The sequence below is a fragment of the Prionailurus bengalensis genome, chromosome B3, assembly GCF_016509475.1.
Source record: "Prionailurus bengalensis isolate Pbe53 chromosome B3, Fcat_Pben_1.1_paternal_pri, whole genome shotgun sequence".
In the NCBI taxonomy this organism is placed as follows: domain Eukaryota; kingdom Metazoa; phylum Chordata; class Mammalia; order Carnivora; family Felidae; genus Prionailurus; species Prionailurus bengalensis.
The window spans coordinates 148,408,144-148,427,163 of record NC_057355.1 but is presented as its reverse complement, the minus strand read 5'-3'; the positions used below and the strand labels follow the sequence as shown (position 1 = coordinate 148,427,163).

General features: G+C 39.9%; 1 gene segment (V, D, J or C); it reads left to right on the top strand.

Annotated features, from left to right (window-relative positions):
- The window catches only part of LOC122468141, a 54,358-nt gene that overhangs the window by 6,804 nt on the left and 28,534 nt on the right, over positions 1–19,020 (top strand). Inside the window, 1 exon segment of the V gene segment in view lies at positions 10,865–10,979. Coding sequence covers positions 10,934–10,979 — 46 coding nt within the window.

Sequence of the window (19,020 nt, the reverse complement as noted above, 5' to 3'; positions counted from 1 at the left end):
AAGCTGGTTTTTGGAAGCATAACTAAAAATGATAAACTGAGGCCATACTTAGCAAAAACAAAAGGGAAAGGATTAACTAAATGTGTTTTAATATGAAATCTATTGTCAAATTGGTTTCCATACAACACCCAGTGCTCATCCCAACAGGTGCCCTCCTCAATACCCATCACCCACCCAACCCTCCCTCCCCCGCCCATAAACCCTCAGTTTGTTCTCAGTTTTTAGGAGTCTCTTATGTTTTGGTTCCCTCCCTCTCTAACCATTTTTTCCTTCCCCTCTCCCATGATATTTTGTTAATTTTCTCAGGATCCACATAGGAGTGAAAACATATGGAATCTGTCCTTCTCTGTATGACTTATTTCACTTAGCATAACACTCTCCAGTTCCATCCACGTTGCTACAAAAGGCCATATTTCATTCGTTCTCGTTGCCATATAGTATTCCATTGTGTATATAAACCACAATTTCTTTATCCATTTGTCAGTTGATGGACATTTAGGCTCTTTCCATAATTTAGCTATTGTTGACAGTGCTGCTATGAACATTGGGGTACAAGTGCCCCTATGCATCAGTACTCCTGTATCCCTTGGGTAAATTCCTAGCAGTGCTACTGCTGGGGCATAGGGTAGGTCTATTTTTACTTTTTTGAGGAACCTCCGCACTGTTTTCCAGAGTGGCTGCACCAGTTTGCATTCCCACCAACAGTGAAAGAGGGTTCCCATTTCTCCACATCCTTGCCAGCATCTATAGTCTCCTGTTTTGTTCATTTTAGCCACTTTGACTGAGGTGAGGTGATATCTGAGTGTGGATTTGATTCGTATTTCCCTGAAGAGGAGCAATGTTGACCATCTTTTCATGTGCCTGATGGCCATCTGGATGTCTTTAGAGAAATGTCTATTCATTTTTTTCTGCCCATTTCATCACTCAATTGTTTGTTTTTCAGGTATGGAGTTTGGTGAACTCTTTATAGACTTTGGATACTAGCCCTTTGTCTGATATGTCTCTTGCAAATATCTTTTCCCATTCCATTGGTTGCCTTTTAGTTTTGTTGATTGTTTCCTTTGCTGTGCAGATGCGTTTTATCTTCATGAGATCTCAATAGTTCATTTTTGCCTTTAAATCCCTTGCCTTTGGGGATGTGTCAAGAAATTGCTGCAGCTGAGGACAGAGAGGTTTTTTCCTGCCTTCTCCTCTAGGGTTTTGATGGTTTTCTATCTCACATTCAGGTCCTTTATCCATTTTGAGTTTGCTTTTGTGAATGATGTAAGAAAGTGGTCTAATTTAATCCTTCTGCATGTTGCCGTCCCGTTCTCCCAGCACCATTTGTTAAAGAGACTGTGTTTTTTCCATTGGATATTCTTTCCTGCTTCATCAAAGATTAGTTGGTCATACTTTTGTGGGTCTAGTTCTAGGGTTTCTATTATATTACCTTGGTCTATGTGTCTGTTTTTGTGCCAATACCATGCACCATGATGATTACAGCTTTGTAGTAGAGGCTAAAGTCTGGGATTGTGATGCCTCCTGCTTTGGTCTTCTTCTTCAAAATTACTTTGGCTATTTGGGGCCTTTTGTGGTCCCATAAAAATTTTAGGATTGCTTGTTCTAGCTTCAAGAAGAATGCTGGTGCAATTTTGATTGGGAGTGTATTGAATGATATCTTCTTCAATTTCCTTCATAATCTTTCAATAGTTTTCAGCATACAGATCTTGTACATCTTTGGTTAGATTTATTCCAAGGTATTTTATGCTTCTTGCTGCAATTGTGAATGGGATAAGTTTCTTTATTTGTCTTTCTGTTGCTTCATTATTAGTGTATAAGAATGCAACTGATTTCTGTACATTGAATTTGTATCCTGCAACTTCACTGAATTCATGTATCAGTTCTAACAGACTTTTGGTGGAGTCCATCGGGTTTTCCATGTATGTCATCTGCAAAAAGTGAAAGCTTAAATTCATCTTTGCCAATTTTGATGCCTTTGATTGCCTTTTGTTGTCTGATTGCTGATGCTAGAATTTCCAACACTATGTTAAACAACAGCAGTGAGAGTGGAAATCCCTGTCGTGTTCCTGATCTCAGGGAGAAAGCTCTGTTTTTCCCCATTGAGGATGATATCAGCTGTGGGCTTTTCATAAATAGCTTTTATGATGTTTAAGTATGTTCCTCTTAGCCATACTTTCTCTAGGGTTTTTATTAAGAAAGGATGTTGAATTTTGTCAAATGCCTTTTCTGCATCGATTGACAGGATCATATGGTTCTTATCTTTTCTTTTATTAATGTGATGTATCACATTGATTGATTTGCGAATGTTGAACCAGCCCTGCAGCCCAGGAATGAATCCCACTTGATCATGGTGAATAATTCTGTTTATATGCTGTTGAATTCGATTTGCTAGTATCTTATTGAGAATATTTGCATCCATATTCATCAGTTATATTGGTCTGTAGTTCTCTTTTTTTACTGGGTCTCTGTCTGGGTTAGGAATCGAAGTAATGCTGGCTTCATCGAATGAGTCTGGAAGTTTTACTTCCCTTTCTATTTTTTGGTATAGCTTGAGAAGGATAGGTATTATCTCCGCTTTAAATGTCTGGTAGAATTTCCCAGGGAAGCCATCTGGTCCTGGACTCTTGTTAGTTGGGAGATTTTTTTATAACTGATTCAGTTTCTTCACTGGTTATGGGTCTGTTCAAGCTTTCTATTTCTTTCTGTTTGAGTTTTGGAAGTGTGTGGGTGTTTAGGAATTTGTCCATTTCTTCCAGGTTGTCCAATTTGTTGGCATATAATTTTTCATAGTATTCCCTGATAATTGCTTGTGTTTCTGAGGGATTGGTTATAATAATTCCATTTTCATTCATGATTTTATCTATTTGCATCATCTCCCTTTTTTTTGAGAAGGCTGGCTAGAAGTTTATCAATTTTCTTTATTTTTTCAAAAAACCAACTGTTGGTGTCATTGATCTGTTCTACAGCTTTTTAGATTCTATATTGTTTATTTATTCTCTGATCTTTATTCTTTCTCTGCTTCTGCTGGGTTTACGGTGTCTTGGCTGTTCTTCTTCTATTTACTTTAGATGTGCTGTTATATTTTGTATTTGGGATTTTTCTTGTTTCTGGAGATAGGCCTGGTTTGCAATGTCTTTTCCTCTCAGGACTGCCTTTGCTGCATTCCAAAGCGTTTAGATTGTTGTATTTTCATTTTCATTTGTTGCCATGTACTTTTTAATTTCTTCTCTAAGGTTGACCCATTCATCCTTTAGTAGGGTGTTCTTTAACCGCCATCCTTTAGGAGGGTTTCCAGACTTTTTCCTGTGGTTGATTTCAAGCTTCATAGCATTGTGGTCTGAAAGTATGCATGGTATGATTTCAATTCTTGTATACTTATGAAAGGCTGTTTTGTGGACCCAGGATGTGATCTATCTTGGAGAATGTCCCATGTGCACTCGAGAAGAAAGTATATCCTGTTGCTTTGGGATGCAGAGTTCTGAATATATCTGTCAAGTCCATCTGATCCATTGTATCATTCAGGGCCCTTGTTTCTTTATTTACCCTGTGTCTAGATGATCTATCCACTGTTGTAAGTGGAGTATTAAAGTCCCCTGCAATTACCACATTCTTATCAAGAAGGTTGCTTATGTTTGTGATTCTTATATATTTGGGGGCTCCCTTATTCAGCACATACACATTTATAATTGTTAGCTCTTCCTGATGATAGACTCTGTGATTATTATATAATGCCCTTCTTCATATCTTGTTAGAGCCTTTAATTTAAAGTCTAGTTTGTCTGATATAAGTATGGCTACTCCAGCTCTTTTGACTTCCAGTGGCATGATCGATAGTTCTCCATCCCTTCACTTTCAATCTGAAGGTATCCTCAGATATAAAATGAGTCTTTCGTAGACAGCAAATAGAGGGGTATTTTTTTTATCCATTCTGATACCCTATGTCTTGTGGTTGGAGCATTTTTTCCATTTACATTCAGTGTTATTATAGAAAGATATGGGTTTAGAGTCATTGTGATATCTGTAGGTTTCATGCTTGTAGTGATGTCTCTGGTACTTTGTCTCACAGAATCCCTCCCCCCTAGGATCTCTTGTAGGGCTGGTTTAGTGGTGATGAATTCCTTCAGTTTTTGTTTGTTTGGGAATACCTTTTTCTCTCCCTCTATTCTAAATGACTGACTTGCTGGAGAAAGATTCTTGGCTGCATTTTTTTTTTTTGTTCTCCACATTGAAGATTTCCTGCCATTCCCTCTGGCCTGCCAAATTTCAGTAGACAGATCCGTCATGAGCCTTATCAGTCTCCCTTTATATGTTAGAGCATGTTTATCCCTAGCTGCTTTCAGAATTCTCTCCTTATCCTTGTATTTTGCCAGTTTCACTACGATATGTCATGCAGAAGATCGATTCAAGTTATGTCTGAAGGGAGTTCTCTGTGCCTCTTGGATTTCAATGCCTTTTTCCTTCCCCAGATCAGAGAAGTTCTCAGCTATGATTCCTTCAAGTACACCTTCAGCACCTTTCCCTTTCTCTTCCTCCTCTGGAATCCCAATTATGTGTATATCTAGAAGCAGAAAACATAACAGGATTTTCCTAAAACACTTAAGAAAGCGGAGACATGGCCATACAGAGAGATGGAGGAATTCATTCCAAAAGAAAAAACCATAAAAGGACATTGCCAAGGATATTATTAAAACACAAATAATAAGCCTCAAACAGAATTTAATACATATCATAAGGAAACAGAACTTTTAAAAACTATCATAAGAATACTAGGTGTACTTGAGAAAGTCTAGAAGACATGAGGATACCCTGACTACAGATGGAAAAGACCTAAAACCCAGTCAGACTGAAATTTTTAAAATGCTGTAACCAAGGGGTGCCTGGGTGGAGCAGTCAGTTAAGCGTCCAACTTCAGCCAGGTCACGATCTCGCGGTCCGTGAGTTCGAGCCCCGCGTCAGGCTCTGGGCAGATGGCTTGGAGCCTGGAGCCTGTTTCCGATTCTGTGTCTCCCTCTCTCTCTGCCCCTCCCCCATTCATGCTCTGTCTCTCTCTGTCCCAAAAATAAATAAAAACATTGAAAAAAAAATTTAAAAAAAATGCTGTAACCGAGATGTGAACCTGATTGGATATAATGAACTCAAGGCAGAAATAAGCAGATGAATGAGTAAGTGACATGGAAGATACAATTTTGTGAAAAATGAAGCAGGAGAGAAGAGGAAAATTAAAATATTGCATCACAAACATATACTTAGGGAATCAGCAACTCCATAAAGTGTAATAAAATTCTTTTCAAAGGAGTACCAGAAGAAGAAGAGAGGGAGAAAAAGGCGGAGAAGTTTTGTCTGAATGCATTAGAGTGGAAAATTTCCACTAAATGGTGAAGGAAACAGACGTCTACATCTCTGAGTCACAGAGAACTCCCACTAAAATTAAAAAAAAAAAAAACACAGCAGGCCGACTCTGAGACATAACATAGTAAAATTCACAAAATACACAGATTAAAAAACCCTATAAGCATGAAGACAGAAGAGTTTGCTAACGAATACGGGAAGATAAAAAAAGATTATGGCAGAAGTGTCCACAGAAACCTGCAGGAAAGAAGGGAGTGGCATGATATCCTCAAATGTTCAATTGAAAATTAGGCAGTCAATGGGGGAGGAGACAAGATGGCAGAACAACGTGGAAGATTTTTGTGTGTCTCGCATCCATGAAATACAGCCAGACCAACACTAAACCATCCTACACACCTAGAAAACTGATTGAGGATTAACACGACAAACTGCATCCAAGAATTCTGTATCCAGCAAGGCTGTCATTCAAAATAGAAGGCGAGATAAAAAGATTCCCATACAAACAAAAATTAAATGAGTTTGTGACCACTAAACCAGCCCTGCAAGAAATTTTAAGGGGGAATCTCTTAGGGGAGAAAAGATGAAAATATATCTGTATAAATAAATACATAAATACCAAAATCAACAAAGATTAGAAAGACCAAAGAACACCACCATAAACTCCAATTCTACAAGCATCATAATAGCAATAAACTCCTATCTTTCAGTACTCACTCTAAACGTCAATGGACTCAATGCCCCAATCAAAAGACATAGGGTAACAGAATGGAGAAGAAAACAAGATCCATCTATATGCTTTTTACAAGGGACCCACTTTAGACCTAAAGACACCTAAGATTGAAAATAAGGGGATGGAGAACCATCTATCATGCTAATGTTCAACAAAAGAAAGCCGGAGTAGCCATATTGATATCAGACAATCTAGACTTTAAAATAAAGACTGCATCAGGAGATGCAGAATGGCATTATATCCTTCATAATCAAAGGGTCTATCCACCAAGAAGACCTAACGATTGTAAACATTTATGCGACAATTGTGAGAGCACCCAAATATAGAAATCAATTAATCACAAACATAAAGAAACTCATCGATAAGAATACCATAATAGTAGGAGACTTCAACATTCCATTCACAACAATGAACAGATCACCTGCCCAAAAAATCAACAGGAAAACAATGGCTTTCAATGACACACTGGACCAGAAGGACTTAACAAATATATTCACAACATTTCATCCTAAAGCTACAGAATATGCACTCTTCTCCAGTGCGCATGGAACTTTCTCCAGAATAGACCACATATGGGACACAAATCAGCCCTAAGTAAGTACAAAAAGATCGAGATCATACCATGCATATTTTCAGACCACAATGCCATGAACTCAAAATCAACCACAAGAAAAAATTTGGAAAGGTAGCAAATAATTAGAGACTGAAGAACCTACTAAAGAATGAATCGGGCTAACCAAGCAGTTAAAGAAGAAATTAAAAAGTATATGGAAGTCAATGAAAATGATAACACCACAACGCAAACCTCTAGGATGCAGCAAAGGCGGTCATAAGAGGAAAGTATATAGCAATCCAGGCCTTCCTAAGGAAGGAAGAAAGATCTCAGATACACAACCTAACCTTATGACTAAAGAGCTGAAAAAGGAACACCAAATAAAACCCAAAAACAGCAGAAGGCAGGAAATACTAAAGATTAGAGCAGAAATTTGTGCTATCGAAACCAAAACAGAACACATCAATGAAACTAAAAGCTGGTGCTTTGAAAGAATTAACAAAATTGATAAACCACTATCCAGTTTGATCAAAAAGAAAAAGGAAAGGACCCAACTAAATAAAATCAAGAATGACAGAGGAGAGATCACAACCAACACAACAGAAATAAAAACAGTAATAAGAGAATGTTATGAGCAATTATATGTCAATAAAATGGGCAATCTGGAAGAAATGGACAAATTCCTAGAAACATATACACTACCAAAACTGAAACAGGAAGAAATAGAAAATTTGAACAGACCCATAACCAGTAAGGAAATAGAATTAGTAATCAAAAATCTGCCAAAAGACAACAGTCCAGGACCAGATGGCTTTCCAGGGGAATTCTACCAAACATTTAAAGAAGAGTTAACACCTATTCTCTTGAAGGTGTTCCAAAAAAATAGAAATGGAAGGAAAACTTCCAAACCCTTTCTATGAAGCCAGCATTACCTCGATTCCAAAAACAGACACAGACAACACTTAAAAAGAGAACTATACACCAATTTCCCTGATGAACATGGATGCAAAAATCCTCAACAAGATATTATCCAACCAGAAACAATAATACATTAAAAAATTATTCACCACGACCAAGTGGGATTTATACCTGGGATGCGGGGCTGGCTCAATATCTGTAAAACAATTAACGTGATTCATCACATCGATAAAAGAAAGGACAGGAACCATATGATCCTCTCCATAGATGCAGAGAAAGCATTTGACAAAATATAACATCCTTTCTTGATAAAAACCCTCAAGAAAGTAGGGATAGAAGGACCAGACCTCGAGGTCATAAAAGCCAGGGGTGCCTGGGTGGCGCAGTCGGTTAAGCGTCCGACTTCAGCCAGGTCACGATCTCGCGGTCCGTGAGTTCAAGCCCTGCGTCCGGCTCTGGGCTGATGGCTCAGAGCCTGGAGCCTGTTTCCGATTCTGTGTCTCCCTCTCTCCCTGCCCCTCCCCCATTCATGCTCTCTCTCTGTGTGTCCCAAAAAAAAATAAATAAACGTTGAGATCATAAAAGCCATATATGAAAGACCCAATGCTAATATCATCCTCGATGGGGAAAAACTGAGAGCTTTCTCCCTAAGGTCAGGAACAAGACAGGGATGTCCACTCTCGCCACTGTTATTCAACATAGTATTGGAAGTCTTAGCCTCTGCACTCAGACAACACAAAGAAATAAAAGGCATCCAAATTGGCCAGGAGATGGTCAAACTTTCACTCTTCACAGATGACATGATACTCTATATGGAAAACCCAAAAGACCCCACCAAAAAACTGCTAGAATTGATTCATGAATTCAGCCAAGTGGCAGGATAAAAATCAACGCAGAGAAATCGGTTGCATTCCTATACACCAACAATGAAGCAACAGAAAGAGAAATCAAGGAATCTATCCCATTTACAGTAGCACCAAAAACCATTAAATACCCAGGAATAAATCTAACCAAAGAGGTGAAAAATCTTTACACTGAAAACTAGATAAAGCTTATGAAAGAAACTGAAGAAGACAAAATATGGAAAAAGATTCCATGCTCCTGAATAGGAAGAACAAATATTGTTAAAATGCTGATAGTACCGAAAGCAATCTACATATTCAATGCAATCCCGATCAAAGTGACACCAGCATTCTTCACAGAGCTAGAAAAAATAATCCTAAAATTTGTATGGAACCAGAAAAGCCGCCGAATAGCCAAAGAAATCTTGAAAAAGAAAACCAATGCAGGAGGCATGACAATCCCAGACTTCAAGCTATACTTCAAAGCGGTAATCATCAAGACAGTATGGTACTGGCACAAGAACAGACACTCAGGGGCATCTGAGTGGATCAGTCTGTTAAGCATCCGACTTTGACTCAGGTCACGATCTGGCAGTTCGTGTCCCACATCACGGGTGGGACAGTGAGAGTCCCACATCAGGCTGTGTGCTGACAGCTCAGAGCCTGAAGCCTGCTTGGAATTCTGTGTCTTCCTCTCTCTCTGACACTCCCCCGCTCATGCTCTGTCTCTGTCTCTGAAAAGTAATAAATAAATGCCAAAAAATATTAAAAAAAAAAAAGAACAGACACTCAGATCAATGGAACAGAATACAAAATCCAGAAATGGACGCACAAATGTATGGCCAACTAATCTTTGACAAAGCAGGAAAGACTATCCAATGGAATAAAGACAGTGTCTTCAGCAAGTGGTGCTGGGAAAACTGGACAGCGACATGCAGAAGAATGAACCAGGACCACTTTCTTACACCATACACAAAAATAAACTCAAAATGGATGAAAGACCTCAATGTAAGTCAGGAAGCCACCCAAATCCTCGAGGAGAAAGCAGGCAAAAACATCTTTGGTCTTGGCCGCACCAACTTCCTACTCAACACGTCCCCAGAGCAAGGAAAACAAAAGCAAAAATGAACTACTGGGACCTCATCAAAATAAAAATCTTCTGCATAGTGAAGGCAACAATCAGCAAAGCTAAAATTCAACTGACAGAATGGGAGAAGATATTTGCAAATGACATCTCACATAAAGAGTTAGTATCCAAAATCTATAAAGAATTTATCGAACTCAACACCCAAGACACAATACAGTGATGAAATGGGCAAAAGACATGAATAGACACTTCTCCAAAGAAGACATCCAGATGGCCAATCGACACATGAAAAAATGCTCCACATCACTCATCATCAGGGAAATGGCAATCAAAACCCTAATGAGATACCACCTGACACCTGTCAGAATGGCTAACATTAACAACTCAGGCAACAACAGATGTTGGCGAGGATGCAGAGAGAGGATCTCTTTTGCATTTTGGGGGGCAATGCAAGCTGGTGCAGCCACTCTGGAAAACTGTATGGAGATTCCTCAAAAACTGAAAATAGAATTCCCCTACGACCCAGCAATTGCACTATTAGGCATTTATCCACGGGACACAGGTGTTCTGTTTCAAAGGGACACATGCACCCCCACGTTTATAGCAGCACTATCAACAATAGCCAAAGTATGGAAAGAGCCAAATGTCCATCGATGGATGAATGGATAAAGAAGAAGTGGTAAATATATACAATGGAGTATTACTCGGCAATCAAAAAGAGTGAAATCTTGCCATTTGCAACTATGTGGATGGAGCTGGAGGGTATTATGCTAAGTGAAATGAGTCAGTCAGAGAAAGACAAAAATCATATGAGTTCACTCATATGAGGACCTTAAGAGACAAAACAGATGAACGTAAGGGAAGGGAAACAAAAATAATATGAAAACATGGAGGGGACAGAGCATAAGAGACTCATAAATATGGAGAACAAACAGAGGGCTACTGGAGGAGTTGTGGGAGGGGGGATGGGCTAAACTGGTAAGGGGCACTAAGGAATCTACTCCTGAAATCATTGTTGCACTATATGCTAACTAATTTGGATGTTAATTTTTAAAACTAAAAATAAATACTACTTAAAAATTAAAAAATTAAAATATTGTAAGAGAAAATAATGCACGATCATGCTGCTGAGGTAAATATTTCTTAAAGATTATGCCGAAGCCTCCATTAATAAAGGTAAAAATCCAAAACTGAAAAAAAAAAGAATTCTTCATATTGTCACACACCATTCTACACAAACTAATATTGAAGTGCGTCCCTACCCTGTCATTCACTTTTACAGAATCAAATCTAAGTCTGGAGCTTGATATATATGTCAGAGGACATGCAAATGAAGCCCTCTCTGTGCTGATAAAACCAGCCCAGCCCCGGCCCTGCAGCTGGGAGACGAGCCCCAGCCCCAGAAGTCCCAGGTGTTCCCATTCTGTGATCAGCACAGAACACACACAACTCACCATGGAGTTTGTGCTGGGCTGGGTTTTCCTGGTTGCTCTTTTAAAAGGTAATTCATGATGAACGAGGGACACTGAGTCTGTGAATGGATATGAGTGAAACAGTGGATGTGTGACAGTTTCCTGACCAACATGTCTTGTGTCTGCAGGGGTCCAGTGTGACGAGCAGCTGGTGGAGTCTGGGGGAGACCTGGTGAAGCCTGGGGGGTCCCTGAGACTCACCTGTGTGGCCTCTGGATTCACCTTTAGTAGATATGGAATGAGCTGGGTCCGCCAGGCTCCAGGAAAGGGGCTGCAGTGGGTCGCAGCAATTAGTGGTAGTGGAGGTAGCACAGGCTACGCAGACTCCGTGAAGGGCCGATTCACCATCTCCAGAGACAACGCCAAGAACACGCTGTATCTGCAGATGAACAGCCTCAAGACCGAGGACACGGCCACATATTACTGTGCAAGAGACTCGGTGAGGGGACCTCACTGGGAGCCCACACACAAACCTCCCTGCAGGAGGGGATCAGCACCACCAGGGGGCGCACACTATGCACAATTTTGCTTTGTTCCCAGGTGCATGTGCAGATGGAGGTTACAGGCAGGTTTCCTGTCAGGGTCTGGGGCTTCCTCTCCACACAGCAGTTTCCCCAGGGAGCCTCCCTGGTTATATGCTTCTGTGTTTACCTATTAACTCTCTGGATTAGCAACTGGGTTGTCATAGGGAAACTAGACTAATGTGCACAAAGACACAGTTGTTTGCACTTGCTTACTCCAGTCCCTCAACATGAGTGAATTACAGATTTCCTGAGGCACAACAGCTGCACCTTTACAGGATTCCCAGATGCGTTCCCTGTGCAGCCAGGACCACAGGATCCCACAGCTCCTCCTTATCCTCACCCAGCCCTTGTCCCAGTCAAACAATGTGACCCTTTCTTCATAGCCCTTTGCTACTCAGGACTTTAAATGAGCTACAGCTTTATTCAATTACTCTAAAGGAGAGACAAACAATCTCCATGTATTAGTCAAGATTCCCCTGAGGAACAGAACCCAAAGGTCATTGGTTTCCATAACTAAATATGTTGAGAAGTGCCATGATCTACTGTCACAAGCTGAAGACCCAGGAAAACCAGTGATGTAATTCTTGTCTGATTCTGAACTAGTGTCTAGTCTCAGAATGTGGAGAGCTGATGATGTAACTCTCAGAAAAAGGGCCAGAGGAGACCAATATTCCAGTTTAAACAAGCACATGGGAAGTAAAAATGAGGGAATTCGTCCCCCATCTGCATCAGATTCTATTCACAAACCTTAATGGAATGGGTGGTGCCCAGGCAGAAAGAAACCATGGATGGAAATGCCAATCTCTTCTGGAACACATCACAGACATCCACAGAAACCGTGGTGAATCTGGGCACCCAGGATACAGTCAAGATAACCCATGAAGTTAATCATGACAAGTCAATCTCCTGTAAACGTGGAGCTCAAAGACTGAAGATTTAAAAGTCGATCCCATCATTGGGGTGGAGCCTGAGGGCATAGCAGTGCTCCTGTGGAGGAGGGCAGAGGCCCATAAGGGGAACTGTGGTCTGAGTATCCCCTGGGTCGCATGGGGAGAGACAATTCCCTTCGTGGAGTGCATTTGGGAGACGGAGCATTGCCTCTCATAGGACAGGAGAGCTGACAGGCACCATTAAAATTCCCTGATCATTAGCACAGGAGCCTCTTCTGAGAGCAGCTAGCTGGACACTGCCTTCTGGTTGTTCTTCACCATGTACTCCAAGCCCCTAGTATTCATGCAACTGCCCATCCTGGGTAAACCAGCTCCAGGCACAGCACATCAAGACCCTCTCCCAGAGGATCAGTGGGGTCCCTGTATATTGAGTTCATACAATTTGGAGTTTTCAAACCCAGCTAGAGCTCCTGAGATAAAACATAAGAGCCCTGTGCCACCAGATGGGCCAATGGCTTAGACGCAGACAGGGTGAAAGCAATTCTGACAGAAGCCTGGGACCCACAAATGTTCTCTCTGTGTGAGGGCTTCTTGAACAGGGGAGGCTGGGAACTCCAACTCCAGGGATTAGAGAGGGAGCTGATGCCAGTATTTCCTCCCACCAATCAGGATGGACAGGTTTCACTCAGCAGCACAGCATCCCCAGTGGAAGCTGAGCCACTAACACCAAGCTCCACCTACTCCAGCCCCCATCAACTGCTTGCTTACTAGGAAAGAGTGCCTGGCAACCAGACCACCACTGCACCCCTTCCTCCAAAGACCACCGTAAACCCCCACACGAACCAAGTCAGCTGATCATACAGTGAGGCATATCCTCAACTCTAGGGGAGATAGGAATTAGCCTCTTTTAACAAGCAGACCAAACTCACCTAGTGAAAACTCACAACACTGGGGACAAGGTCCAACACACCCCACTGGAGGCAAGGAGAAAATCTGCAGAGGACTCTCCTGAGGGACAGAGCAGCCAAAACCCGAGAGCACAGTGCCATGGAACATAAAACAAATGTTTCATGAAGTGTCAGGCCCTGGACAGTATGTGAACACTTATCAATAAAGATACTACTCTAGAAGCAGAAAAGATAACAGGATTTTCTAAAACATTTAAGAAGGCAGAGACATAGACAACAACATGATGGAGGAATTCATCCTAAAAGAAAAAATGATAAAAGGTCATTGTGAGGGATGTAATTAAAACACATAAACTAATGTGCCTCAAACAGAATTTCTAAAACTCTCATATTGAAACAGGATTTTCAAAAAGTATCATAAGGATACGATCTGTGCTTGAGGAAAATATATGAGACATGAGGGATACCCTTATTGCAAACAGAAAAGACCTAAAAACTAGTCAGGATGAAATTTTAAATGTTGTAACCGAGATGTGAAACTGATTGGATATAATGACCTCAAGGCTGAAAGAAGCAGATGAATGAGGATGGGACATAGAAGATAAAATTATGGGGGAAATGAAGCTGGAAAGAAGAGGAAAATTAAAATATTGCATCACAAACATACACTTAGGGAAATCAGCAACTCCATAAACTGTAATAACATTCTTTTCAAAGGAGTCCCAAAAGAATAAGAGGGAGAAAAAGGGGGATACATTTTAGCTGAGTGAATTATAGTGAAAATTTCCACAAGCTGGGGAAGGAAATAGACATCCACATCTAGGAGGCAGAGAGAACACCCATTAAAATAAAAAAAAAAGGCCAACACTGAGACATATCATAGGAAAATGGCAAAATATCCAGATAAAGAAAAACCATAAAAGCATCAACACAAAAGAAGTTGCTAACTAACAAGGGAAGATTAAAAAAAAACTATGGCAGATGTCTCTACAGAAACCTTCATGCAAGGAGGGAGTGGCATCATATCCTCAACATGCGCATTTGAAAATTATGCAGCTAAGAATACTTTCTCCAGTAAGGCAGTCATTCAGATACAAGGAGTGATAGAATTTCCCAGACAAATAAAACCAAAGGAGTTCAGGGCTCTAAATCAGCCCTGCGAGAAAGTAAAGGGGACCCTTTGAGTGGGAAAGGAAGACTAAAAGTAACAAAGACTAGAAATAAACAGAGAAAATCTCCAGAAACAATGACTTTGGAGGTAATACTATGGCACTAAGTTTATATCTATCAATAATTACTGTGAATGTAAATGGACAAAATGCTCCAATCAAAAGACATAGGATACCAGAATGGATAAAAACAAATACAAGATCCTTCTATACACTGCACACGATTGACTCATTTTCAACCTAAAACACCTGTAGATTGAAAGTGAGGGGAGGGTGAACAATTTATCATGCTAATGGACGTCAAAAGAAAGTTGTAGTACCACACTCATATCACACTAACTAGTTTTCAAACCAAAGTTTGTTACAAGAGATCAGGAAGGCAGTATATCATCATAAAGGGGTCTATCCAACAAGAAGATCTGAAGCTTTAAATATTTATACCCCAAAAATGTAAGCACTGAAATATATAACTCAATTACTAAGAAAGATAAAGAAACTCATTGATAATAGACAATAGTAGTAATAGAGAACGTTAACACTCCACTTACAACAATGGAAAGACAATCTAAGCTGAAAATCAATAAGGAAACAAAGGCTTTGAAAGACACATGGACTGAATGGACTTAACGGATATATTCACAACATTCCATCCTAAAGCACCAGAAGACACATTCTTTTTGAGTGTGCATGGAACATTCTCCAGAACAGATCACATACTATGTCACAAATCAGCCCTCTACAAGTACAAAAACACTGAGATCATTCCATGCGTATTTTCAAACCACAACACTATGAAACTTGAAGTCGACCCCAAGAAAACTTTGGGCAACACCACCAATACATTAGGTTAAAGAACATTGTAGTAAAAGCGGAATGAGATTTTCAGGAAATTACAGAAGCAATAAAAAATACATGGAAGCAAATGAAAATGAAAACATGCCAGTTCCAAACCATCTGGATGCAGCAAAGTTGATGGAAGAGTGAAATATATAGCAGTACAGGCCAAACTCAAGAAAGAAGAAAGGTCTCAAACACACAACCACTTTACAACTAAAGGAGCTAGAAAAAGAACAACAAATGAACCCTAAAGCCAGCAGGAACAGGTAAACAAAAAAGATTAGAGCAGAAATAAATGATATAGAAACAAAGAAAAACAGTAGAACAGATGAATGAAACTATAAGTTGGTTTTTGTAAGAATAAATAAAAATGATAAACCCATGGGCAGACTTGGCAAAAACAAAAGAGAAAGGACGAAAGTAAATAGAATTTGAGAGGAGACATCGCGACTGACACCACAGAAATACAACTATGAGAAATAGTTTGGAGATTTATATGCCAACAAATTGGGCAATCTGGAAGAAATGGATAAATTCCCAGAATAATGTAAACTACCTAAACTGAAAAAGGAAGAAATAGAAAACAGGAACAGACTGATAATGAGCAAAGAAATTGAATCATTAATCAAAAATCTACTGACACACAAAAATCCAGGGCCAGATAGCTTCACAGGTGAATTCTACCAGATATTTAAGAAGAGTGTCAAATATTCGATTTAAGTAGAATAGAATATTCCTGTCTTCACAAACTGTTCCAAATAATAGAAATGGAAAGAAAACTTCCAAATTCATTCTATAAGATCAGTATGATCACGGTTCCAAACCAGATTAAACCCCACTAAAAATGAGACTTACAGGCCACTAGCCCTAATGAGCAAGAATGCAACAATTGTCAAGAAAATACTTGCAGGGGCGCCTGGGTGGCTCAGTCGGTTAAGCGTCCGACTTTGACTCAGGTCATAATCTTGCGGTCCCTGAGTTCGAGCCCCATGTCGGGCTCTGTGCTGACAGCTCAGAGCCTGGAGCCTGTTTCAGATTCTGTGTCTCCCTCTCTTTCACCCTCCCCCATTCATGCTCTGTCTCTCTCTGTCTCAAAAATAAATAAACGTTAAAAAAAAGAAAGAAAATACTTGCAAATTGAATCCACCAATACATTAAAAGGATCCTTTAACGTGACCAGGTGGGATTTATTCCTTGGCTGTAAGGGTGGTTCAATAGTCACAAATAAATCAATGTAATACATACCATCAATCAGAGAAAGGATATGAATGATATGACCCTCTCAATAGATGCAAAAAAAAATTGACATAGTACAGCATCCTCTCTTGATAAAACCCTCAACAAGGGGTAGAGGAAACACACCTCAACATCATAAAGTCCGTACATGAAAACCCCACAGCTAATATCCTCAGCGGAGAAAACAAAACATTTTCCTCTACTGTCAGGAACACAAGAGGGATGTCCACTCCCATCATTCTACTTAAGACAGCAGTGGAAGTCTTATCCTGAAAAGGAGACAACAACAACAAAAAAATAAAGGCATTCAAGTTGTAAAAGAAGAAGTCAAACATTCCCTCTTCACAGATGACATGACACTCTATATAAAAAACTCAAGACTCCACCAAAATATTTCAAGAACTGATACACAAATTCAGCAAAGTCACAAGATACAGTATCAACATACTGAAATCTGCTGCATTTCTACACAGCAATAATGAAGAAACAGAAAGAAAAAGAAAAAAACTATCCATCCCGTTTACAATTGCACCAAATATAATAAGATACCTAAAGAGTTAAAATATCTATATTTGGAAGACTGTAAAAATGGTGAAAGAAACTGAGGATGACACAAAGACATGGAAACACCTTCAATGTTCATGGATTTGAGGAGCAAGGAGTGTTGAAATGTTTATGCTACACAAAGAAACGGGAGACTTCATGATTGTGGATTTCATGCTATATTACAAAGCTGTACTTATCAAGACAGTAAGCTACAAGCACAAAAGAGACACATAGATCAAAAGAACAGAATAGTAAACCCAGATATGGACTCACAAATGTATGGCCACCTCATCTTGGATGAAGTAGGAAAGACTATGTAATGGGAAAAAAGACAGCCTTGTCAACAAAGGGTGTTGGGAAAACTGGACCAGAACATGCAGAAGAATGAAACTGAACCACTTTCTTACTCCATACACAAAAATAAATCCAAATGGGTGAAAGACCTAAATGTGAGACAGGAGACCATCAAATCCTAGAGGAGAACAGGCAGCAACCACCTGGACATCGGACATAGCAACTTCTTACTAGACGTGTCTCGAGAGGCAAGGGAAACAACAGCAAACTTGAACTACTGGGACCTCATCAAAATAAAAACCTTCTGCACAGCTAAAGAAACAATCAACGAATCTAAAAGGCATTCTACAGAAATTAAAAAGGTATTTGCAAACCACATATCTGATAAAGGCTTACTATCCAAAACCTACAAGAACTTCTCAAACTCAACACCCAAAATACAAAGAATCCAGTGAAGAAATGGTCAGAAGACATGAGGAGATACTTTTCCAAACAAAGCATTCAGATGGCTAACTGACACACGAACATATGCTCAACATCACTCATCATCAGGGAATTACAAATCAGAACTGCAATGAGAGATGCCCGCACACCTGTCAGAATGGCTACAATTAACAACTCAGGAAACAACAGATATTGATGAGGATGAGGAAAGAAGGGAACCCTTTTATACTCTTGGTGGGAATGCCAAGTGCCCGGACCATTCCAGAAAACAATTTTATTTTTTTTTATTTTTATTTTTTTTTTAAATTTCATTCTATCCTTTTTTTTTTTTTTTTCAACGTTTATTTATTTTTGGGGACAGAGAGAGACAGAGCATGAACGGGCGAGGGCCAGAGAGAGAGGGAGACACAGAATGGAAACAGGCTCCAGGCTCTGGGCTATCAGCCCAGAGCCCGACGCGGGGCTCGAACTCACGGACCGCGAGATCGTGACCTGGCTGATGTCGGACGCTTAACCGACTGCGCCACCCAGGCGCCCCCAGAAAACAATTTTAAAACTAAAAATCAAACAACCTTACACTCCAGCATTGCTCTACTAGGAATTCATCCAAAGCATACAAAACTTCTGATTTGAGGAAGTACATGCACCCCAATGTTTACAGCAGCATTAACTAAGACAGACAAACTGAGGAAAGAGACCAAAAGTCCACCATGTGATTAATCTGCTATATGTCTAGAATGGTATATTACTCAGTCATAAAAAAGAATGAAATCTTGCCATTCACAAAGATGTTGATGCAGCTAGAGGGTATCATGCTAAGCAAAGTAAGTCAGTCAAAGATAACAAACACCATATGATTTCCTCATATGGGGAGTTTAAGAAACACAACAGATGATCTAGGGGAAGGGGTAAAAGAGCAACAAATCATAAAAAAACTCTAAGGTTAGAGACCAAACTGAGGGTTGCTGGAGGGCAGGTGTGTGGGGGGTGGTATAATGGGTGTTGGGGATTAAGGAGACCACGTGTTGTGATGAGTACTGGGTGTTGTTAACGTAAGTGATGAACCAATAAATTCTACTACTGAAATTAATATTACACAATATGTTAACTAACAAAAATTTAAACACAAACTTAAAAAATTTAAAAGTGGAAAATAGGAAGGGAGAATTGTTGTCACAAATTGTCATGAACATGGAATCTAAGGTAGTGAGTCTAACGTCTT